Raw genomic sequence first — 25,270 nt, 5'->3', positions numbered from 1 at the left:
TTACATGTATGCCCCGCGAGAAACTAAGCGAGGCATCCCCATCACCTTCCCGACCAGGTATAGGTCGGTGGCACGCCCTGCACTTCGCATCGCCGCGTGTGACCAGAAGAGCATTGCGGGCCGTCGCTCGGAGGGGTCTCAGCCAGCCGCAGCTCTAGGCTCTTCCCGGCTCTACGGTGTTGACAAGGCCGCTGCCCGCCGGTGGGTTTTGGCAGTCAACAGAGGAACACCAAATTTCTCTCCAAGATCAAGATCTAGTGATTCCCTCACAAAGAGGGGGATTTGATTGGTGCAAATATAGATCTAGATCTTCTCTATCTTTCTCTCAAATAGATGCAAGATTCATGCGAGGGAGAGGGAGATAGCAAGCTCAAAGAAGGTCAATAATATAATGGGGGTAAAAACGAGCTACAACGGATGGGACACTTTGGGGAATAAGACCCCTTAAATCAGGCAAGAGAAATATGCCCATTATGAACAAATCTCGTAGTACCAGGCGCCTACCGGGTGCCCTGAATTGCTCCCAGTACTCAATAAATGATATTTCCGGAAGTAGATAGGTACTACCGCCTAGGGAAAAAGTACATGACAACATTGTACGAAAAGTTCAATAACTTTTGCATCCGGACTCCAATTTCGATGATCTTGGGCTCATTGAAATCACAACAATGAGCAATAAAACAATATGCATAGAAACATCATAGTCCAGCAAGGGAGTATAGAACTAAAAGGTGTAAGGTTTAACCTATCTAAAAGAGACAACTCGGTAGCACCTCCAATATGGAAAATGCAACAACTTGAGTTAGAGAACTCGGATTTAGGTGAAACCAATTTTATTGTAAAGAGGATGACAAGACATACCCCAGAAACAGTGAAAATATTAAGAACAAGTGGGATATATTTTTCCATAAATTTAGAGGTGAAACCTCTCAATACAAAGAACTTGGAAAAACTCCAATATCGAAAACATAACAAGTAAACCATGTGGAGTCCGTTTTCGATGAACTAGAGCTTGTCATGACAATAAGAACAAGCTATAAAACACCGTATGGATAAGATACAAATAACAACCATGAAAGATGATGCAAGGATGCAATGGTTTGAGCTCACTCCAAACGATACGATCGAGTTACTCACTCGAGAGCCTCTTGATAGTGAGGAAACTATCCTACAACCCGGTCTCTCAACTAAACCATGAGACCGGTAAGAGAGAAACCCTATCAAGAGCAAACCTTAACCTTGCGCATTCCACTTGAGCTCGATGATGACAATGTTGACCGCAACAAGATGGAACGCCTTTCTTGATTGTGCTTGCTTGATGAAGTCTTGCTAATTGCTCCCCCACACTCCACTATGGGAGAGCTTCTTCTTCGGTGTATCTTCACATATCCATAATCACCATATGAAAGGCAAGCTTCAAGCATATGATCTCTTCGAGTTGGCTCATCTTGAAATTGCACTTTATTTCTTCTTATTGCAAACGTGAAGCCAACATATGGTTCAAGCATTGTCTATGGACAACTCCTACAATTATATGTCAATGCAAACATTAGTCCATAGGGATTATCATTAATTACCAAAACCACACATGGGGTCTCCATGCACTTTCAGTGGTCCTGCTTTCCACACGGCCCGCTCGTCTGTGACCTAGGCTACGTGGTGCTATAGGGGCTTACAAACCGGACAAAAATGCGCGTTGGTTCGCATGTGGTTTTGCTTGCTCTCTAGGGGCAAACTCGTCTTTTCACATCCCCATTCGCCCTCATCCTTCTAGCCCGTACATGCATGGAGAACGGCAATGCTATGCCGCACAAGGTGCTACACTTTTGCTACATGCCCCTTGCCCAGCGCCCCAACCTCTCTCTTCAACCACACCCGAGAAACCCTATCCTCTCCCGTTGCTCTTCCCCTCGTCTCTCTCATGGTGTGGCGGCTAGAGGAAAGTAGCAGACGCTGGTGGGAAGGAGAGGAACGAGTTGTAGAGGAGATAATGGGCCAGGTGCATGGCTAACAGGCGAAGGCTAGCTCCGGATGTGAAGGGAACAACGGAGGGTAGACATCGATGATCACCACGTCTTCCTTCCTGCTCTTCGGTTGATCTACTCGTTACGACGCGTCAAATGATGAGTCCAACCCGTCTAGGTCGGCGTGACCTCTTCGGTATGGTCTCATAATTCCTCCTTGCCCACTTTTCATTGCCAACTAGCTCCTTGTAGCAATGATGCAAAGCGAATGCCCTATGGCCACCCTTCTTGTTGCGTTGCTGATGCGTGTAGTTGACACGTCCGTTGGGAACCCCAAGAGGAAGGTGTGATGCGCACAGCGGCAAGTTTCCCTCAGTAAGAAACCAAGGTTTAATCGAACCAGTAGGGAGTCAAGAAGCACGTTGAAGGTTGATGGCGGCGGGATGTAGTGCGGCGCAACACCGGAGATTCCGGCGCCAACGTGGAACCCGCACAACACAACCAAAGTACTTTGCCCCAACGAAACAAAGGAGGTTGTCAATCTCACCGGCTTGTCTGTAACAAAGGATTAACCGTATTGTGTGGAAGATGATTGTTTGCAGAGAAAACAAGTAAAAACAAGTATTGCAGCAGATTTGTATTTCAAGTATTAAAAGAATGGACCGGGGTCCACAGCTCACTAGAGGTGTCTCTCCCATAAGATAAAAGCATGTTGGGTGAACAAATTACAATCGGGCAATTGACAAATAGAGAGGGCATAACAATGCACATACATGACATGATAAGTATAGTGAGATTTAATTGGGCATTACGACAAAGTACATAGACCGCCATCCAACTTCATCTATGCCTAAAAAGTCCACCTTCAGAGTTATCATCCGAACCCCTCCAAGTATTAAGTTGCTAACAACAGACAATTGCATTAAGTATGGTGCGTAATGTAATCAACAACTACATCCTCGGACATAGCGCCAATGTTTTATCCCTAGTGGCAACAAGACAACACAACCTTAGAACTTTCTCACATCGTCCCTGTGTCAATGCGTGCATGAACCCACTATCGAGCATAAATACTCCCTCTTGGAGTTAAAAGCAAAAACTTGGCCAGAGCCTCTACTAGTAACGGAGAGCATGCAAGATCATAAACAACACATATGTAATAACTTGATAATTAACATAACATGGTATTCTCTATCCATCGGATCCCGACAAACACAACATATAGAATTACGGATAGATGATCTTGATCATGTTAGGCAGCTCACAAGATCCAACAATGAAGCACAATGAGGAGAAGACAACCATCTAGCTACCGCTATGGACCCATAGTCCAGGGGTGAACTACTCACTCATCACTCCGAGGCGACCATGGCGGTGTAGAGTCCTCCGGGAGATGAATCCCCTCTCCGGCAGGGGTGCCGGAGGAGATCTCCGTAATCCCCCGAGATGGGATCGGCGGCGGCGGCGTCTCGCAAGGTTTTCCGTATCGTGGTTTTTCGCCTCGGGGTTTCGGCGACGGAGGCTTTAAGCAGGCGGAAGGGTAGAGTCGGGGCCCGACGAGGGGCCCACACCATAGGGCAGCGCGGGCCCCCTTGGCCGCTCCGCCTTGTGGTGTCGCCACCTCGTGGCCCCACTTCGTATGTTCTTCGGTCTTCCGGAAGCTCCGTGGAAAAATAGGCCCCCGGGTCTTCGTTTCGTCCAATTCCGAGAATATTTCGTTACTAGGATTTCTGAAACCAAAACAGCAGTAAAACAGTGAACCGGCACTTCGGCATCTTGTTAATAGGTTAGTTCCAGTAAAATGCACGAATATGACATAAAGTGTGCATAAAACATGTAGGTATCATCAATAATATGGCATAGAACATAAGAAATTATCGATACGTCGAAGACGTATCAAGCATCCCCAAGCTTAGTTCTCCTCGTCCCGAGCAGGTAAAACGATAACAAAGATAATTTCTGAAGTGATATGCCATCATAACCTTGATCATACTATTTGTAAACATATGTAGTGGATGCAGCGATCAAAACAATGGTAATGACATGAGTAAACAGGTGAATCATATAGCAAAGACTTTCATGAATAGTACTTCAAGACAAGTATTAATAAGCCTTGCATAAGAGTTAACTCATAAAGCAATAAATCAAAGTAAAGGCATTGAAGCAACACAAAGGAAGATTAAGTTTCAGCGGTTGCTTTCAACTTGTAACATGTATATCTCATGGATAATTGTCAACATAGAGTAATATAACAAGTACAATATGCAAGTATGTAGGAATCAATGCACAGCTTCACACAAGTGTTTGCTTCTTGAGGTGGAGAGAGATAGGTGAACTGACTCAACATAAAAGTAAAGAGAATGGTCCTTCAAAGAGGAAAGCATCGATTGCTATATTTGTGCTAGAGTTTTATTTTGAAAACATGAAACAATTTTGTCAACGGTAGTAATAAAGCATATGAGTTATGTACATTATATCTTACAAGTTGCAAGTCTCATGCATAGTATACTAATAGTGCCCGCACCTTGTCCTAATTAACTTGGACTACCGGATCTTTGCAATGCACATGTTTTGACCAAGTGTCACAATGGGGTACCTCCATGCCGCCTGTACAAAGGTCTAAGGAGAAAGCTCGCATTTCGGATTTCTCGCTTTTGATTATTCTCAACTTAGACATCCATACCGGGACAACATGGACAACAGATAATGGACTCCTCTTTAATGCATAAGCATGTGGCAACAATTATTATTCTCATATGAGATTGAGGATATATGTCCAAACTGAAACTTCCACCATGAATCATGGCTTTAGTTAGCGGCCCAAAGTTCTTCTCTAACAATATGCATGCTCCAACCATGAAGGTGGTAGATCTCTCTTGCTTCGTACAAGACGGACATGCATAGCAACTCACATGATATTCAATAAAGAATAGTTGATGGCGTCCCAGAAGCATGGTTATCGCACAACAAGCAACTTAATAAGAGATAAAGTGCATAAGTACATATTCAATACCACAATAGTTTTTAAGCTATTTGTCCCATGAGCTATATATTGCAAAGGTGAATGATGGGATTTTAAAGGTAGCACTCAAGCAATTTACTTTGGAATGGCGGATAAATACCATGTAGTAGGTAGGTATGGGTGACACAAATGGCATAGTGGTTGGCTCAAGTATTTTGGATGCATGAGAAGTATTCCCTCTCGATACAAGGTTTAGGCTAGCAAGGTTATTTGAAACAAACACAAGGATGAACCGGTGCAGCAAAACTCACATAAAAGACATATTGTAAACATTATAAGACTCTACACCGTCTTCCTTGTTGTTCAAAACTCAATACTAGAAATTATCTAGACTTTAGAGAGACCAATTATGCAAACCAAATTTTAGCAAGCTCTATGTATTTCTTCATTAATAGGTGCAAAGAATATGATGCAAGAGCTTAAACATGAGCACAACAATTGCCAAGTATCACATTATCCAAGACATTATAGCAATTTACTACATGTATCATTTTCCAATTCCAACCATATAACAAATTAACGAAGAAGAAACTTCGCCATGAATACTATGAGCTAAGAACACATGTGTTCATACGAACCAGTGGAGCGTGTCTCTCTCCCACACAAGCATGATGAACTTATTCAAACATAAACAAAAACAAACAGACGCTCCAAGCAAAGTACATAAGATGTGACGGAATAAAAATATAGTTTCAGGGGAGGAACCTGATAATGTTGTCGATGAAGAAGGGGATGCCTTGGGCATCCCCAAGCTTAGACGCTTGAGTCTTCTTAAAATATGCAGGGGTGAACCACCGGGGCATCCCCAAGCTTAGAGCTTTCACTCTCCTTGATCATATTGCATCATACTCCTCTCTTGATCCTTGAAAACTTCCTCCACACCAAACTCGAAACAACTCATTAGAGGGTTAGTGCATAATAAAAATTCACATGTTCAGAGGTGACACAATCATTCTTAACACTTCTGGACATTGCATAAAGCTACTGGACATTAATGGATCAAAGAAATTCATCCAACATAGCAAAAGAGGCAATGCGAAATAAAAGACAGAATCTGTCAAAACAGAACAGTCCGTAAAGATGGATTTTATTAGGCCACCAGACTTGCTCAAACGAAAATGCTCAAATTGAATGAAAGTTGCGTACATATCTGAGGATCATGCTCGTAAATTGGCTTAATTTTCTGAGCTACGTACAGGGAGATAGACCCAGATTCGTGACAACAAAGAAATCTGGAACTGCGCAGTAATCCAAATCTAGTACTTACTTTTCTATCAAAGACTTTACTTGGCACAACAAAACATAAAACTAAGATAAGGAGAGGTTGCTACAGTAGTAAACAACTTCCAAGACACAAATATAAAACAAAAATACTGTAGTAAAAACATGGGTTGTCTCCCATAAGCGCTTTTCTTTAACGCCTTTCAGCTAGGCGCGAAAGTGTAACTCAAGTAACATCAAAGGGTGGTGCACCTACAGCGGGGTTTGGAGTTTTCTCAACCATGCATAGTATATTGGATACATAAGTTTCAGCGTCTCCCTTCTCATTAGTCTTGGGCTTGCTACTCTCATCGAACAAATTTTCGGGAACAAGCCAAGCATAGTTATGTTCTAGTGCATCATTCATAGCTAGGAGTTTACATGGTATTGGTGCTTTGATCTCCCCACCATCATTAACATTATTAGTGTACCTTATCCTATCCATATCCATTTTTTCAAGGAGACCAACAAAATTAGTATGAGAACCAAGCATATTAAATTTAGCGAAGACCTTTCTAGCCTCTCTTGCTAGACCACCAAATTCTCTAAGAAGGGTTTCTAAAACAAAATCTTTCTTTTCCCCTCTTCCATATCACCAAGTGTAAGAAACATGTGTTGGATTATAGGATTGAGATTAACAAATTTAGTTTCCAACAAGCGTGACTAAAGCAAAGCAGCAGCAATTTCATAAGTAGGAGCAAGTTCTACCAAGTGTCTATCTTCAAAATCTTCAACGGTACTAACATGGGTGAAAAATTCTTCTATATTGTTTCTCCCAATGATAGACCCGCGTCCTACCGGTATGTTTTTTGTGGTAAAATTAAAAGGAAACATGATGAAATAAGTAAAGTAAATGCAAGTAACTAATTTTTTTTCTGTTTTTGATATAAAGTGCAAGACAGCAAATAAAGTAAAGCTAGCAACTAATTTTTTTTTGTGTTTTGATATAATGCAGCAAACAAAGTAGTAAATAAAATAAAGCAAGACAAAAACAAAGTAAAGAGATTGGGAAGTGGAGACTCCCCTTGCAGCGTGTCTTGATCTCCCCGGTAACGGCGCCAGAAATTTGCTTGATGCGTGTAGTTGACACGTCCGTTGGGAACCCCAAGAGGAAGGTGTGATGCGCACAGCGGCAAGTTTCCTCGCAAGAAACCAAGGTTTAATCGAACCAGTAGGGAGTCAAGAAGCACGTTGAAGGTTGATGGCGGCGGGATGTAGTGCGGCGCAACACCGTAGATTCCGCGCCAACGTGGAACCCGCACAACACAACCAAAGTACTTTGCTCCAACGAAACAATGAGGTTGTCAATCTCACCGGCTTGCCGTAACAAAGGATTAACCGTATTGTGTGGAAGATGATTGTTTGCAGAGAAAACAAGTAAAAACAAGTATTGCAAGCAGATTTGTATTTCAGTATTAAAAGAATGGACCGGGGTCCACAGTTCACTAGAGATGTCTCTCCCATAAGATAAAAGCATGTTGGGTGAACAATTTACAGTCGGGCAATTGACAAATAGAGAGGGCATAACAATGCACATACATGACATGATAAGTATAGTGAGATTTAATTGGGCATTACGACAAAGTACATAGACCGCCATCCAACTTCATCTATGCCTAAAAAGTCCACCTTCAGGTTATCATCCGAACCCCCTCCAAGTATTAAGTTGCTAACAACAGTACAATTGCATTAAGTATGGTGCGTAATGTAATCAACAACTACATCCTCGGACATAGCGCCAATGTTTTATCCCTAGTGGCAACAAGCACAACACAACCTTAGAACTTTCTCGTCATCGTCCTAGTGTCAATGCAGGTATGAACCCACTATCGAGCATAAATACTCCCTCTTGGAGTTAAAAGCAAAAACTTGGCCAGAGCCTCTACTAGTAACGGAGAGCATGCAAGATCATAAACAACACATATGTAATAACTTGATAATTAACATAACATGGTATTCTCTATCCATCGGATCCCGACAAACACAACATATAGAATTACAGATAGATGATCTTGATCATGTTAGGCAGCTCACAAGATCCAACAATGAAGCACAATGAGGAGAAGACAACCATCTAGCTACCGCTATGGACCCATAGTCCAGGGGTGAACTACTCACTCATCACTCCGGAGGTGACCATGGCGGTGTAGAGTCCTCCGGGAGATGAATCCCCTCTCCGGCAGGGTGCCGGAGGAGATCTCCAGTAATCCCCCGAGATGGGATCGGCGGCGGCGGCGTCTCGCAAGGTTTTCCGTATCGTGGTTTTTCGCCTCGGGGTTTCGCGACGGAGGCTTTAAATAGGCGGAAGGGCGGAGTCGGGGCCCGACGAGGGGCCCACACCATAGGGCGGCACGGCCCCCTTGGCCGCGCCGCCTTGTGGTGTCGCCACCTCGTGGCCCCACTTCGTATGTTCTTCGGTCTTCCGGAAGCTCCGTGGAAAAATAGGCCCCGGGTCTTCGTTTCGTCCAATTCCGAGAATATTTCGTTACTAGGATTTCGAAACCAAAAACGGCGTAAAACAGGAACTGGCACTTCGGCATCTTGTTAATAGGTTAGTTCCAGAAAATGCACGAATATGACATAAAGTGTGCATAAAACATGTAGGTATCATCAATAATATGGCATAGAACATAAGAAATTATCGATACGTCGGAGACGTATCAGTTGCTTGTAGTGGTATTGGATGGAATGACTTGAGCAACACAACCAGACAATCATTTGCATTTGTATTTATCTTGAATGGTGCCCAACGGTGTCTGAGTGTGCCTTGAGTACAGTTGGATGGAACGGTCACGGTGTTGGTGTAGTAGTCCTCGATCCTACCCCAAATTGTGTCTTTTGATTGATATGTGCCCACCATTGCATCAAGAGACACATTCATGCAAGCATGGCATAGAGTAATGTCTTCTTTGTGTTCCATGGTTTTGTGTCCTTGACCTTTTCACGCTCCCTTGTGTGTGTTCCTCGGCAACCTCTTCTTCCTCACCGGCAACCAGAACCTCTTCTTCTTCCTCGGCCGCATCATCTTCATCGGCCACCTCCTCTTTGTCATCAGAGGGAAATTGGAGATCATCGAGGCCAAGCGTGTGAGACGAGTCCAACTGAGTCATGAAGTCAACCACCTCCAACTCAACCTTCCTACAATCGAAAAAATCAACAAGAGCACCAACTGCCAACAAAATGCATCGGAGACGCACACCGGTGGCCAACAAATGCATTGGCAACATGCACATCGGTGGCCAACAAAACTTATCCGTGCCCAACACATGCGGGCAAAGCACAATAAATGCATCGGTGCCCGAACAAAAGGATATTTTTGTTACCCCTCCGACCTTCCATCGATCACTACGCGCAGGTGTGGGCAAATACATTGTATGAGCCATTGGACTGGGAGTCGCGGCTGCCTTCCTCTCCGTTTTGTTCTCCTCCGCCTCGGTGCGCATCTTCATCGCTATCGTCGGCTTCCTCTCCTGCCGAGCGCCAGCCGGAACAAGGGAGGGCGACCAGCCATGCCCGCGGCCGAGGCGGCCTTAGCCACACCCTTGCCGCCGGTCTTTGTTGTCAAGGCGTTGCCTTTTACTGCGCTTTTTGTCGCCAACCTTTTTCTTGACAAAAACCTTGGGCATGGTGGATTATTCCAGCAGCGTATGGCCTAGCGGGTTGTGGAAGGGAGCCCAGGTTCGATTCCAGCCGAAGTCGGGGTCATCGGCACCGACACGAGGGCTGGAAGGTGTCGCCGCGGGCGGGAGATTGGTCGAGTATATATAAGAGAGTTGGGCTAGTTTGGGGACCGACTCTTATAATTTTTACTCATCTAACCATATAAGGGATCGGTTAGATGCGGTTTCGGCTGATTTTTACTACTCTAACCGATTACATAGATGCTCTAAAACTACGCTCGCTCAGTCGCTCGTGCATAGGAAGATCCCACGCCGGATTGAGGATTAGGCAACGCATTGCGCATCTTATTAACGCTAGTCACATCTTCTTTTCGGCAAAAAGTTGCACTACTAGTTTATTAAGGATGTCTTAATAAATTAACTGAAGTTTGGCACATCCTCGCAGAGTGCCAACATCACTACGGTGATCAGTGATCCCCACGCCGCCTCCTCTTTACTTCCATCCGCTGGAAAAGTTGCACAGAAATTAGCTGGAAGCTCGCTAGGCTGCTTCCCCACCCAAACTGATTAGATCTTGGATCTAATGAGCCCCACCACGGATCGACCTGGTTAATCTTGAAGGACCAACCTGCGCAGATCGATTTGGGAAATGTTGCTCTAATGGTAGGTAGGCGATCCCAGCGGCGTTTGGCTTGCCTGCTAGCTATCCCCGCGGAAGTTATACGGAAAAGCTCAGCTTGATTGCTACATTTCTGTGAACGTGCCCCAGCCTAGCCGGATCAAGCTCCGTTCTGAAGCCGCTGCCGGTGAATCATGCCAATATAACGTTGCCAATAAAGGCTAAACAGTAGTGCTCCTAAGTTCAGAGAAGGACTGATTTGCTGTAGTAAGCTTGGCATTGCACGAAGCTGGAATGAAATTTGCATCCTGCTGGAGACTGGATGCATGAATGAATGGCTAAATAGACGCGAGGTTACTGTCCAAGACTATGTAGACCTGCAGAAGCAGCACCACATGATGGAGAGATCCGTGGTCGGTCGCTAGAGGGGGAGATCAGCTGTGCTTGTTGCGAGAGGTGAGGGAAGAGGGCCTGCCACCATTAAAGAAAGAGCGAGATGGACTAGTCGTGGCCACGATCAAATGGAGGGGGTCCAAACTAAGTCATTCTCTCCCCCCAACCTCTACACAATCCACTGCAAATTGTTTCTTGCTGTCTGCGAACATGGCGATGCTGCAACCACGACAGCCCACACCAGCCGCGTCTTAGTTAATTTCTTTATGCATCACTCTGCTTGATCCATTCATCCTAGCTGGTGTCTTACACGCCACAATGCCGTCGTCACCATCTTCTCGGTCCCCGGAGATCATGAGCGTCTCGTCTGATTCCGAGGAATCCGCGCCTGTGATCGGCGGTGGCGGGTTCATCGTGCAGCTGGTCTCGAGGGATGTCTCCGACGAGCTCCTCGGCAAGTTCGCGGACACCAGCGAGTTCGACTTCGACTACGACCGGAGCGGCCTCTGGTCGCCGCTGGTGCTGCGGCCCGAGGTCCTGCTCCTCGCGCACGCGCAGGCGTCGTCCCGGCGACGGCACCGGCGGTGGCGATGGCGGAAGCGCAGGAAGGTGAGCGCCGGCGATCGAAACTTGCATTTTGTGCGCGCGCGTGTGTGTGGCGATCGAAATTTGCAATGGGACAGTGATTCACTTGTTTCTCTTCTGAATTCTGATACAGATGCTCTGCTGCTGCTTCTGATGCGATATCCGCTTTGGATGCTTCATCTGAAACAGAATTGTTCTGTTGATGATGGTCGGCTCTGGACTGGAGTACAGCAGGATTGCCATGGCTGAGAGATGTGTTTGCTCGTGTAGGTAGCTATGGGCAAAAGTGTGTATAATACAATGATCAAAGACCAAATGGTAGCAACAGCGCGTGTAAGAACGTGGTTGCGCTACACTGTGCTCTGTAATTACTACTGTAGTATTTTCTTTTTTTCGAAGCTGAACAGTGGTACTACTGTATTTTCTGAGAGCTCTACTGTTGTTCCAGGCGATATTATTGATTTGTTCTAAAAACCAAAAATATGTGTCGTGCTTCTTTATGCTGGCAGTATTCTATACATTGCTCCATATTTCTGAGGAGTAAAGTAAAACTGAGTTTATCATGGACAACGTGTAAAGTATCTTCGTCTGAAAATTGGGCTGAAAAAAAGGGTGCCAGAGTGCCCAAACAGCACTTCCACTAACTTTAGCTAGAGAGCAAAATAAGTTCAAAGTTTATCTAAGGAAAGTTCGAGTCAAAAGACAATGATAAGGGACATCACTTGACTTTCCAAGCATCGATTCCATCTGTTGAATCGAGAGGAAAAGAAGTGCGAGTGCCCAAACGGTTGCTTCCACACACTTCAGGTTCAGGTGAGAAAAGAAAGGTCAAAAGTTATGTCACAAAAAATTGAATTAAAAAATAACATTACGAATTCGAACTTCCCAAGTATTTAGTTTAAGTACAGCAGATTCTAAAAAGAAAGAAAATGTAACAAAAATGAGGTCCCACCGAGACTTGAACTCGGGTTACAAGATTCAGAGTCTTGTGTCCTAACCACTAGACCATGGGACCTTTGATGTCCACACTCTCTGTCGTCAAAATAAATAGTAATTTGCTGCCGCTATATTCTACGTACCTAAACTATATGCCGCTAATTTACGGAGGTGGCGTTTTGGCTCATAGGAGAAAATGCTCTCATTATACAAAATAATTTAAAAACAATTTGAAAAATGTCAAAAAAAATTGACATAATTTTTTTGGTGTACGTCGTGACATTCTTTGTTAGTGCACAAGTTTTCATGGAGAAATAATATTGTATGTGGTGTGTACAAAAAAGACAAAAAAATATACTGTATGTAGTCATGTTATAACATCAAAATTTGTCTTTTTTACGGGAGCCACAAATATTTTTAGTTTCTTTTGAAAACTTGTGCACGAACATAAAATGTGTAGATGTACATGAAAAAATTTACTTTCGAATTTTTTGACACTTCGAAATGTAGATTCACATAGTGGGAGCAAATGATACCAAAGTGAATATCCCCTAATTTACCGCTTACTCCTCACATACAAGATGGAGCGGTTGTGCCGTGCGGAAGACCTCAGGCTCCGTCCAAGGGTAGCTCCGGCAACCGGAAAACATTCTTACGTACATACACTGGCCCTCCATTGTTGCCTGCGCGAGCCGAGATCGAGGGAGAAGGCTGTTTCGGCCGCTAGCCAGGCCCGCTAGGTGGTAGGCGCCCACCAACTGTTTGCCGGAATGCGCAGGTGAGAATACTGCAGCTTCTTGCTTAATTACTGTAGCGCTATGGCCCCCTCAAGCCATATTCTTCTTTCCTCTGTGTCTTTACGGACTTTAAACAATATATATTTATTTATGCCTGTTTTTGTTCTGTTGATATGACCACTTGTATACCCGCATTGCAATGACATGGCTTGGGGAAACGATAGGTGATGAATACTCCGATTCTTGTCCATCTGAAATTGGTGTTTGTTTTTTGTGTGAACAGGTTCTGATTAGTTTTGCATGGTGGCAATCAGTTTCAGTTGCTTCATATTTATAAGTATGCTCCACGGCAGAATTACGCGATAAACTAAGTTAGTAGAATTAGGCAAATGATTGGCCTAATTTTTTGTGATCATAATTAGCACCAGTGTGATGTGCAAAGATTTGGGAAGGCCCAGGTTATGTTACTTAACAGTACTACCGGCAGATTACCGAAAAACTTGCCCCAACGGAAAGGATGAGGCTTTGTGTGGATAAGGCTCAGGGGATAGGAACTGTAAATACACTTGCTTTGATTTTTCTACATTTTTGGCCAAAACATGAATCAAAATTTCAATGAATGGTTGTGCGAGTATTCATCCCAGCTGTTTCCTAACCTGCAATCTGAAGGAAAGAATGTACAAGTTACTGTAGAGGGCTGGTGTACTCCATCACAAAATACATTATGTTTTAGACATGGACACTCTCCCAAGGCAATTTTTTTTACCGACACTGTTCATACAAAAAATATCAGTAAAAATAATAAAATATTGTATAATTGTGGCGCATACTTCATGAAAATTGCTGGTAGTTACATCTTTTATGCTTGATCAAAATCAAATACTCCTTATATTGGTCAATAGTCAAGCTAGATAAGTTTGACTGACGCTTAGCCTAAAAGTCCGTTCAACGGTAGTATGCTCTGTTGTTGCCATCAGCTTGCTAGGTGACAGTGCGACACATTTTGACCTCCTAAGTTGCATCCAAACGTACGACCAGCTGTGCCTTTTACACAAAAGACAAAGAGCTGCCAACTCTTGTTTTTCAAACGCCCCAAAATGATTATTTCTACATTTTTTCAGAATTCTGGTGATTCAGTGGCTGATTAGTCAACAGATTTTATAAGAAGACGTGTTACAAAAATTACTAATCAAATCCTGAGTTTTCTAAAGAAATTAAGAAACCTACTTTTGGCTGGTCAATGAAGAAAACTAGCTGTTTCTGGTTGGGCCATTGATTTGAAATGTATTTTTCTATATGTAAGTAGGCTGTCCGCAATTGATAGTTTGGTGAAGAACAGGGAGTGTTTGGAAGACCTGCATGCTTCTCATTTTCTTGGTTGTATCATTGTCATCATCTTATCTGCTATGCTAGCACTTCATACCACTCATCCCCAAGTTCCTAAGTTGCCGCAACAATAATAACAGCTGACTGTTTCAACTAACAGAAGCATCAACCCATTTATCTGAACCATACCGCTCTTGTTCAACCAGTCATTCTTATGATTGAATCCATCTTTCTTCCCCACATGCGTTCCTCTCCCCATTCACTTGTCCTTGCTCAAGCCTCCCAAAATATCTGTTCTTGCTCGCCTCACCTACATCTCCTGCTGCTTGCCCCCACAAGGATGCCCACTGCAAGAATAGCAGCGATGCCACACCCACGCTAGCATGTGTGGAGAAACTAGATGCAGCTAAAGGGCGACAGGGTTCTGTAATAGAACCGACTGTTTGAGTTCAATATTTTTGCAGCCATGTATCCTTCAAAGATCTTGATCCTCCTCTTGACCTTCCTTATAACCTTTTCTTCTAGACTTGCCATAAAAAAATCCTTTGCTTTCGATGTTGAGCCTGGCACCATATGGCGAAACAATCCGTCCCTCATCCACAACAATTCTTCAGATGATAACTTCTCCTTGCGCGTTATACTCCCCATGATTTTTATTGACTACTCATATGATAATAGCGTTCCTTCAATTGCCTGCGGCTTCTTCTGTGCAGGGGCTGTGGCTACCTGTGATGACTACATCTTTTCCATCTTTTTTGCCTCTTCCTACAGCATCGATGGTGCAGTTGTGGGATACTGGGAGTCGCCCGAGGTGGTCTGGTCCGCTAACCGTGATCGCCCGGTCAAAGAGAATGCTAGTGTCCAACTTACTGAACATGGGGATTTGGTTCTCTTTGATGCTGATGGAACAATGGTTTGGTCTACCCATACTACAGACAAGTCTGTTGCTGGCATGAATCTTACCAGCATAGGCAATTTGGTGCTATTAAACCATGCAAATATGGAGCTATGGAGGTCTTTTGATCACCCAACTGACACACTTATCACTGGCCAGATTCTACAAGAGGGGCAGAAGCTCATGGCAAGCACCTCGTTGTCAAACTGGGCCAATGGAAAATTTTATGTCACCGTCCAACCTGATGGCATGTATGCATTTGCAGGAACTGATACTCCTCTAGCATACTATCGGAGCCCCACTGGTGGAACTGTCACGACAAATAGGTCAGCATACATTGCCCTCAAGAATGGCAGCCTGGAGGTGTTCACTTATTTCCGGGATACAGAGTCACCGGATTACCAGATCCAGCTGCCTAGCCATAACAATGGGTTGGTGTTTGTGAGGCTAGACTTTGATGGGCACCTGAGGTTATATCAGATTCTAAACGATAGTTGGGTGAGTTCAGATGTTTTTGATATAACTGATCCTTGTGCTTATCCTCTAGCTTGTGGCGAATATGGTATTTGTTCAAATGGACAGTGCAACTGTCCTGATGCTGCCATCGGCCAGTCCGGATTGTTTGAAGTAATTGATCCAAGGGAGCTTAGTCGTGGCTGCTTGCCAGTAGGTTCACTATCCTGTGATTCAACACAGAAGCCTAGGATGCTTTCCCTTCCCAACATCACTCACTTCAACGGTGTCTACAATTGGACGACAAGCGAAGAGCGGTGCAAACTATCTTGCTTGAATGATTGTTCATGCAAGGCTTCCTTTTTCAACCATTATAACATCTCAACTGGCTTCTGTTTTCTGGTTTCTGACATCTTCTCCATGATAAGTGTAAAAGATGGAAGTTACTGGGGAAATTTTAGTTCTCTAGCATTTGTTAAAGTTAGCGGAGCTACCCGTAACTTTGTACTATCTAAAGGAGAAACAGCCATTCTGTCAGCCGTTGGTTCTTCAATTTTTGTTGCTTTAGTTATTGTTGCAGTGCTTATAGTTCTGCGAAGAAAGAGAGCAGAACCATCAGAAGATGAAGACATTTTTGATCAGTTACCAGGGCTACCCGCAAGATTTTCTTTTGTGGAGTTGAAATCAGCAACTGAAGATTTCTCAAAAGTGATCGGGAAAGGAGGATCTGGTTCTGTTTTTGAAGGACAGATTTGTGATAAGCATGTTGCTGTGAAAAGGTTAGATAGCATTAATCAAGGGAAAAAGGAATTCTTGGCAGAGGTTCAAACCATTGGAAGCATCAACCATATACATTTGGTGAGGCTAATAGGATTTTGTGCTGAAAAATCACATAGGCTTCTTGTCTATGAATACATGCCTAATGGATCTTTGAATAAGTGGATCTTCCGAAAGCACCAAGCAACCCCACTTGATTGGAAAACCAGATTGAGGGTCATCACTGGTGTAGCAAAGGGCCTAGCTTATCTACACAGTGACTGCCGGCAAACAATAGCACATCTGGACATCAAACCACAGAATATCCTGTTGGATGAGCAGTTTGGTGCTAAGGTATCTGATTTTGGACTTGCGAAGCTAATTGACCATGATCACAGCAGTGTTGTGACTCGACTGAGAGGCACACCGGGTTACTTAGCTCCTGAGTGGTTGACGTCTGTTATCAATGAAAAGGTTGACGTGTACAGCTTTGGCATGGTCATCATGGAAATCCTTTGCGGCAGAAGTAATTTGGATTACTCGCAGCCTGAAGAAAGCCTTCATCTTGTCAGCGTACTGCAGGACAAGGCCAAAACTGACCAGCAGATGGACCTTATCGATCCACGCTCCACTGATATGCAATATCATTTGGAGGAGGTGTCGCGCATGATGAACTTGGCGATGTGGTGCTTGCAGGTGTAACGGCCCCGGGTAGGATCCCTATAGATTTTGATTGTTCTTTTTCTTCCGTGCATCATCATGGCATCATGCATATATTTTCAACCTCAAAATTATTTTATTAAACCCTATTTTATTCCTAGTATGATCCCATCTTTTATTTCAAATTCTATCTCTTTTTTTTCTGTTTAACTTTATTGCTAAAATCTATTTAGTAATGGGTTTTAAAAGAAACAGCAAACAGTTTTTTTTTTTTTAAAAAAAGGAGAAGACCTCCCAGCCGACCAGGCCAAACCCAGGCCCAGTCGGCGGCCCAGCAAAGGCCATCCGGCCCGGCCGGCAGACCCCTAGGGTTCCCACCGACAGCCCCCTGGCACATTTGCATTCCACCCCCCGCCGCCGGCCTCTTTCCTCCCCCCTGCTTCTTTCCTTTTTGCAATCGGGTCCTCCCACCTCTCTCAGTCGTCTCTTCCCGCACGGATCGAGCGAGCCGTCGCTCGCCTCGCCCCGCTCTTCCTCTCGTAGAACCCGAGCGCTGCTCACCGCCCCGGCCGCCGTGCCTCTCCTCCTCTCTCTCGCCCTAGCCTCCGGCCGCCGTGCTGCCCGCACCGTTTGCCGGCGTCCTCCTCTGCTCTGCCTGCAGCCGTCCTCGTCGCCCTTCCCTCGTCCAAGTTCGTCACGGAACCCGCGCCGCCCCGGCCACCTCGACGTCCTTCTCCGCCTCACGTGCACGGGCCCTGCGACGCCCCTGCCTCTGCACGGTTGGCGCCGCCCCGCCTTGCTTCGCTCGAGCTCGTTCTGGCCACGGCGCCGTTGTTTCCTGTCCCTGGTGCCCATGACCGCCACGCTCGAGCGCCCCATGGCCTCCGTCGCCTCAAGTTCGTCACGGCCGCGTCCGTACGGGTTGCGTCCATCCTCGTCTCCGTCCCTGCGCGTCCAGAACACAGCTCGATCTTCGCACACGTTGATTCCGCTGCCAAGTCCTGCTGCTAACCGTGTCCGGCTCACTGGTTGTGTTTTGACTCCAGCACGCACGCGTGCTCACCATGTTGATCTTGCCAGTTACAACTTGTTGATCCTGCTGTTGTATCACAGTGTCGCTGATTCCAGGTGCTGCTGCTGCGCAATGTTTTTTTCTTTCCGCTACCTGAGCCTGGTGCTAGTAGAAGCGATGATATGAAGATGGTGCTGCACGAGGATCGCCACTAAGCATGGGGCCACTGCACACTTGTGTTGTTGTGTTTCATCCCATAGACATGACCTCACCGTGTCACCCAAAGATCACCAGGATGATCGATGCAAGTTCGCCACCAACATCCAAAGCTGGAACCCAAGTTCTCCTTCACGGATCCGAAGATCGAGACCCCGTCTTCCTCTTCTTCCTCTCCGAACCCCAAACCGCTGTCCGCTCTCCGATTCGATGCCGTGAGACCCCGACCCTAACCAACCTATTTTATAAATGTGCTATATAAATTGTTGCATCAATCATACATGTTGCATCACATTGTGTATCTCGTGGGTTCGGGTTAAATAGCGATTCACCTAATAAACAAATATGGAATTGTGCGGGACTACTTATTTCTTATCCCGGTTTCATTTAAATTTGTGTAGCTCACCTATGCCATGTATGCCATGCTAATCAACATTTAATATGCGGGGTAGAAAAATAACTTGAACCTAATATTTGTTTGTCGGGATTCAGATTCCGATTAATATGGATAAGTTGCATCGCCGCATCATGTCTGCCATGCCATGCATATTATCTTGATCATGCCGATTCTTCTTCCGTAGTAGTAAGATTGCATGCATTGTGTGTTCCAGCATTTGCTTCTTCTCGGATAGGATCGCGAAGTGGTGATGTGAGATACGACAAGTCCTCCGGATGTTTCTCGGCAAGCTTTAACAGGCAAGCATTTCCCCTATACTCCTGTCCCTGCAGGAGTCGCTCACCTATTTTATTTTTGCCTTCTCCCTCATGCTATCCTTAAGTTGCGTTCTTGTCACGTGTCCTTTCCACTTGTTACCTCAAGCAGCCCATATTGCCACCACCACCTCCTACGGCTATTGTTTGGTTATCGAGTCTGCCTTGCGAGTCGTAGTGCATGCTAGTGCTTATATGTTGTTACCGTTATTGTTATCTTATTGGGTTATATGTTGGGAAGAATCATGGTTACTCTAGTTGTTGATATTTGTTAGTCGGAGGCATCGGTGGGTCAGCTGATCGTTTTGTGACGGCTCACTTGTGTTTCCTAAATATCTTAGGACCCCGAGTTCTTGTTATCTGTTCCGAGACTGAGCGCTCTAACCACACGTGGGTATGCTTACCGGATCTCCCCTCGACCACTGCCGGAATCTACAGCCTTGTCCAGTGGCCACAACTAGTTTGGATGTTTGTTTTGGTTCTCCTGGGCGTGCAAGCATGTTTCTTTGTGGTCAGATGATATGATGTTACTTTTGGGGAAGCCGTGAGTGCCTTGTAACCCCGTTGTCTCTTGCACGTCCGTAGGTGCGGCACGTATTGCTGAAGATGGATTCACCCCGCGGCACCGTTTCCATCCGAAAGCCGTTCTCGCAACAGCCTAGGTCCGCGTCGGAGTTTCGATCGGGCTCCAAAACGGGTTAACTTAGTTAGGTGGCTTCCTGGACATTGTTGTAGTGAAGGAGAGTGCGTGTCGTGATATCCACCTGTCATAAGTGGTTTGATCGTGCGTGTGGGCACATTTGGGCACCCCTGCAGGGTTACAATCTTATCGATAAGCCGCGTCCGCGGTTATGGACGACTTGGAGCTGTATGACTCGACCATAGACAACTTACACCTGTTGTTTCAATACAAATAACTTGCATAGTAAGACAGAACAACTTAAATAATAACTGGTTAAAACTTGACAATCGTGTGAGTGCCTTTGCCAGTACCTCTTGGCGAAGGGGGAACACATCGACTGTGTTATGTTTGCAGAGTATAGAACTGTTAGTTACGCTCTCTCACCTTCTCTGATTAGACGAATGTTGTAGAGTGTCTCTATAGGTTTTTAGTGCTTGCGCGCTGCCACTTAACCCCATCATATTGCCTATGACGTTCCTCTTGCGTCCTCTAAGTCCCCTGCGTGCCTCAAGTACAAAGGAAGACTGGTTGACGAATGCTTATACGTCTTGAAGTCTTGTTAAGTACGAACCCGTACTTATTGCTGCTTCTACGGGATATAACCGGGCAGGTATGAAGATATGTTCGAAGAAGAACGACGTTAGCAAGGTTACCCTTCCGGCTTGGCCTGGGCAGGGTTATGGACGCCACTGGTTATCTTCAGGACTCTTAGTCCAATTTGTATCTTGTCCGTACTCGGACGAATTCGATCTTCTGTATGATTTGGATCTTTGTATTGTATATTTGTATCTTGACTCGTCGGAGTCGTTGTTGTAATATATGTTTCTTGTGGGCTCTATTGTAATCCTGTTGTAATGTTACCGCTCGTGTTAATTCCTCTGGCATCACGTGTGCTTTGTCGCGCACGTCGTGTCGGAGGGCGTGTCGGAATCGATATCGTGCGGATTTCGGCGGGTTCGCTGGGATCCTCAGGGTACCGGTTCCGGGGCGTCACAGCAGGTAGATAGCCGTCGAAGACCTTCCATGACCGAAGCTGTGAAAATCCTGGATGGCGCAATGGATGTTGAAACCGAACTTGACTTGGATCTTGTAAATATAGAATTGATGGTGGCAAACAGAGCAGTTCATGGGAAGATTGCTGCAACTCTGCAGATAGACTCTGTTCTTTCGGAGCCAAGGTGAATGCAAGCTCGATCGAGGTGTGGAACAATGAAGTCACATTATGCTGGGCGACACCGTTATTTAGATCCTACAGTTGTGATATAGTAATATCAATAATTACTTATTCCCAGATTACATGGTTATCTTTTCTTTTCTTAACACTGGAAGTGCCTGGAGTTTGAGGTGGCGCCTATGTATGTCCGGAATGAGCTTGGTTAAGAAAAAAACCTATTATAACCATGTCAATAACAATACTATTTCTTTACAACTTTCACTGAGTGTTACTATCTTGTACACATTAAATCTATTTCGCTTACTCGATGTTAAGTGTAATTGATGAGTTATGTGTGTGCTTAGATTTCACATTAATCTGCTAGCATTGAACTTGACCGAGGGCTAGTACAAGTCATGGACTCGAAACATAAACCTCTTGATACATGGGGACATGGCTGATATGCTCCAAAGGTAATTTCAATCATTATGGCACTATATCGGCAACTTTCGTTTTTTTCCTGATATCAAGTAATTCATAACTCTTTTGTTCATTTTCTTTGTCAGGCAGGTCTTGGAAACTGTTCACCAAGAAGGCTCCGAGTGAGTGGAAAAATGAGCTACACTTACAAATACTGATAAGTACTACTAGCTAGGTTCGCGCATCTCTTTGATTCTAGTTTTAATACCATTACCATCCTTAATTATTACTTTGATTGAAATTTGTTCTCGTAAAGTGTTTGACGTAAAAAAGACGGGAATAATTTATGTGAATTCTACGTTTGCGAGTTCATTCGCCAGACGACATGCGATATGGGGAGAATTTTAGAACAACTTCGAGTATGTAAACAATATTCATAATTTTATTTTATCACCATTAATTGTGTTGTGTTTCATTCATATATATTGACCCCCTTCTTTAAATTAGATCGAACGGTTGTGGGACGGTCTTCTAGCAACCGAACGTGTACAAGCAATTCAAGAAAAATATGCGGGATTCTTACTTGACGAGGTCATAGAACAACCCAGAGAATTCCATCAGCAAATCAATTTTGGACAACAGGGATCGTAATAGAAATTATATTGTATATATGCATGAACGTGTACCATTATGTAATATGTTCGGCCAAGAACGATGAAAGAAGTCACTTCGATCTCTATATTCATAACGATGTTGTGTAATATAATGATTTGTTGTATGTGTGTATTAACGTGTTTCAAATGGCGAGCCCTGTGCGGGGCGGCAAAGTCTGCCACAGCAGCGTTTTGGGGCACTTTTCTGCCGCGGCAACGTTTTGGGGCACTTTCCTGCTGCAGCAGTTGCCAAAACGCTACCACGGCAGAAACCTTTATCACCGGTTTGTGTTACAAATTGGTGCTAAAAGTCCTCTCACCCGAGCGCTCAACAGCCACCACGTGGTGCCCCTTTAGTACCGGTTCACAACACAACCGGTGGTAAAGGTGGGAAGCTTTAGCTCCGATTGCTTTGCACCGGTTGGGCAATCGGTACAAAACCCCCTACAAACCGATGCAAAAGCCCCGTTTTCCACTAGTGCTAGAACGCCACATGTTATCATTTTAGACACTGAGGACCAATTCTGGACCAATTCTTCACGCGAAATGGAAGTTGTAGGACGATATTTTCACCTTTTGCGAGACGTAGGACCAAAACTTCACATTATAGATAAATCGTTGGATTACTGGTGTAATTAGCTCTCCATCAAGGAACACTATGAAAGCTGTACCAAAGATACCACCAGCAACTGTCCACACCATGTATCGCCTCCCCACGAAAACTCACATGGGCGTGCTGCCTTTTGATAGACCACAGGTTGGTGGCGCCTTTATTTATCAAGTCTCTTCGATACGGATCATATCATGCGTGGAGCCGGAGCATCGTCGTAGTCGGACGAGAGGGAACAATTGACATCTAAACTAAGCATTCCAGGCTAGGATTTTTGCACCAGCTAACCGTGCATTCTTTAGCAAGAACACCCCGATTTGATTGATTAAGCCGGTCGGTCTCTCCAAACAGGTACTCTAGAGACAAATATACGGATGGGGCAGCATGCAGGCAGGGCGATGCGGCGAGCTGGTACGGTACCTGCCCATTTTTTTTCTAGAACCACGTCCAAGCACCTAGTTTTGTTGGGTTTCCAGCTTTGGCCAACATCTTGTCTTGGATGATTGCGGAAAGCTCTATGCATTTCACCCACCGGCATCGTATCCCATTCGTGCCGCTTGCATGCCTGTTCGTGCATGTGCGGTGCTTGCTCTAGGTCGCCTAACATGTGGGGAGAAATGATCGAGCGATGTGCTGTGCTGCTCATGGACGTCGCTAGCTAGATTCGACCGCTTCATATCGCCTTGGCTTGTCATGGTGAGATCTTCCAAAAACTAATGTGATCGATCGATGCCACTCTTTCCCACCAAGACATAAAATTTAAATTTAAATGTATCTATATAATAACATAGCTACAACCAAATCAATGTGCGGGCCAGCTGGTTGAAGGAGAACTCCTTTTGGTGGCTGGTTGTAGGCTATAGGTTGCTTTTTGCGACACTGCACGCTGCTGGACCTCCGACGGAAGTGTCCCTGCCTCCGGCGACCGCTCGTCCCTATGAGCGGCGGCGGCTTGCTGCGCCGCTGCTGGTTCCACCGGTGACCCGGTCCCCTATTCCCTGCCTAATTTCTAAACCTAGCCATGAGCAGCGCTTCTTGGCTGGTGTATGGCGAGGAGCCAAAAGAACGAATCATGCCATGCCAGAGAGGAGAAAGTATGTACAAGACGTAATTAGCTATTTTTCTCGTCCCCCTCGTGTTCAAGAACCCGATCCTAGGAGTCAAACAAACACCATCCAGTACTGCTAGAATACCGTTTTTTTTTTGTCAGAAGACATGACAGAGCACATATGAAGAAAAATAAACAGAGAAATGCATGGATGCTGAAGAGTGAGGATCGATGCAATTCCCTCTCATGACACATGAGTACAGGTCATCAGTGTGCTACAACCATACATTTCCACCGTTCCCCTCGTGACCTGTTCTGGTGGCAGGGCAAACAGAAAAAGAGGAGTGGCCATGAAAAACAAGCCCCGTGTGGGGACATGACAGAGATCGTTGAATGCCCAAAATGTTCCATGGGTTAGGATCCCCATGGAGCAGACTGTGCGGGGATGGACCATGGTTGTCGGAGGAAGAAAACGATGCTTCATTCTGCAATTGGATGCGCATTCGCCAGTCGCCACCATGGGGGTACCGATCGGAAGCTCGTCGGTTTATGAACAAGCTCTTTGAACCTGCAGCTAGCTTGCTTCGCCATTCATAGCGATGCCTCGTTCGTGGAGTTGTCGACCAAGGATAGGATTCAGCTAGCTTGATTAACCGGATGCTTGGCCAGGTGGAGTTACGTCCGATGGTTGCTAGTATTGTATTACTGAAACGGAGACTACTTGCCACTGATCAGAACTGATCTTCCCTTAACAGCCAGTTATTTGTTCTTTTGGAAGGAAGAAAAAACAAATACGCTAGCTTAGGCAATGTACTACTAAACTTAACTATAGTACTAATTTGTTAGCATCCAGTAGCTTAGTAGCTTGGACATACTAGCAAGGAGCAAGGCTGGTGTTTTTGTGTTTGTCATGTTGTTACTTGTCAGCACGTTAACCTCAATTGACAAATGGACACTGGTAGCTAGGCGGCTGCTACATTACACGTAGAGACACCAGCCTATGCTACGTGGAATATTTACCAGAGTAGAGAGTACGAACTTACAGACGAAGACACATTGAATTCATCAGCCTGTCAGAGTCACTACTGAAACTCGCACAAGCAGTATATACTTGTCTTATTATCTAGAGCACATGCAGAATTTTTCAAATTTTAGTTCCTCTTTCACTCAAAGGATGTACGTATAAATTTTGGAGGAGTCAATTCCCTTAAAATTTGTTCTATAGTACTTGTGTTGTGATTCGTAAGACTGAATCACGTATGAATTTCTCTCATATGGAATTATTTGAATTGCATTTCACAAGGAATCAACCCTTTGTTTTTCATGTGATGGAATCAAACAAGTATTGATGCCTTCAAAGGTTTTGGTTGCCGATTGAAAAAGTTTCCCGAGGAGGGTCGGGATTTTCTATTACCGCCACACGAATTTGAAAATTAAAATATGAATTCAAATCCTTCAGTAGCACCAATTCACCACTTAGCCAGGGTTCTCGCTAAAAAATAAAAAAAATGTATCAAAAGGTTCGGGATTTTTGCTCGG

General features: G+C 44.9%; 2 protein-coding genes and 1 non-coding gene across 3 annotated transcripts; 2 read left to right on the top strand and 1 right to left on the bottom strand.

The window, feature by feature from the left end:
* Positions 1-11,046: 11,046 nt before the first annotated feature.
* On the top strand, positions 11,047-11,617 carry LOC124683645. The gene is made up of 2 exons (XM_047218124.1): positions 11,047-11,487; positions 11,597-11,617. Exons 1-2 carry the CDS (start codon positions 11,197-11,199, stop codon positions 11,615-11,617), a joined length of 312 nt encoding a protein of 103 aa, XP_047074080.1. The 5' UTR covers positions 11,047-11,196.
* A 789-nt stretch (positions 11,618-12,406) lies between these two features.
* TRNAQ-CUG lies at positions 12,407-12,478 on the bottom strand. Its single transcript has one exon. It is a non-coding gene; the product is annotated as a tRNA-Gln (tRNA).
* A 2,233-nt stretch (positions 12,479-14,711) lies between these two features.
* LOC124683644 (G-type lectin S-receptor-like serine/threonine-protein kinase SD2-5) lies at positions 14,712-21,225 on the top strand. The gene is made up of 2 exons (XM_047218123.1): positions 14,712-17,262; positions 20,847-21,225. The coding sequence occupies exons 1-2, from the start codon at positions 14,929-14,931 to the stop codon at positions 21,027-21,029; spliced, it is 2,517 nt and encodes an 838-aa protein (XP_047074079.1). The 5' UTR covers positions 14,712-14,928; the 3' UTR covers positions 21,030-21,225.
* The last annotated feature ends 4,045 nt before the right edge of the window (positions 21,226-25,270 follow it).

This window comes from Lolium rigidum, chromosome 1, assembly GCF_022539505.1.
Source record: "Lolium rigidum isolate FL_2022 chromosome 1, APGP_CSIRO_Lrig_0.1, whole genome shotgun sequence".
In the NCBI taxonomy this organism is placed as follows: domain Eukaryota; kingdom Viridiplantae; phylum Streptophyta; class Magnoliopsida; order Poales; family Poaceae; genus Lolium; species Lolium rigidum.
Note: the sequence above shows the minus strand (reverse complement) of the source record. Positions and strands in the feature narration are given on the sequence as shown.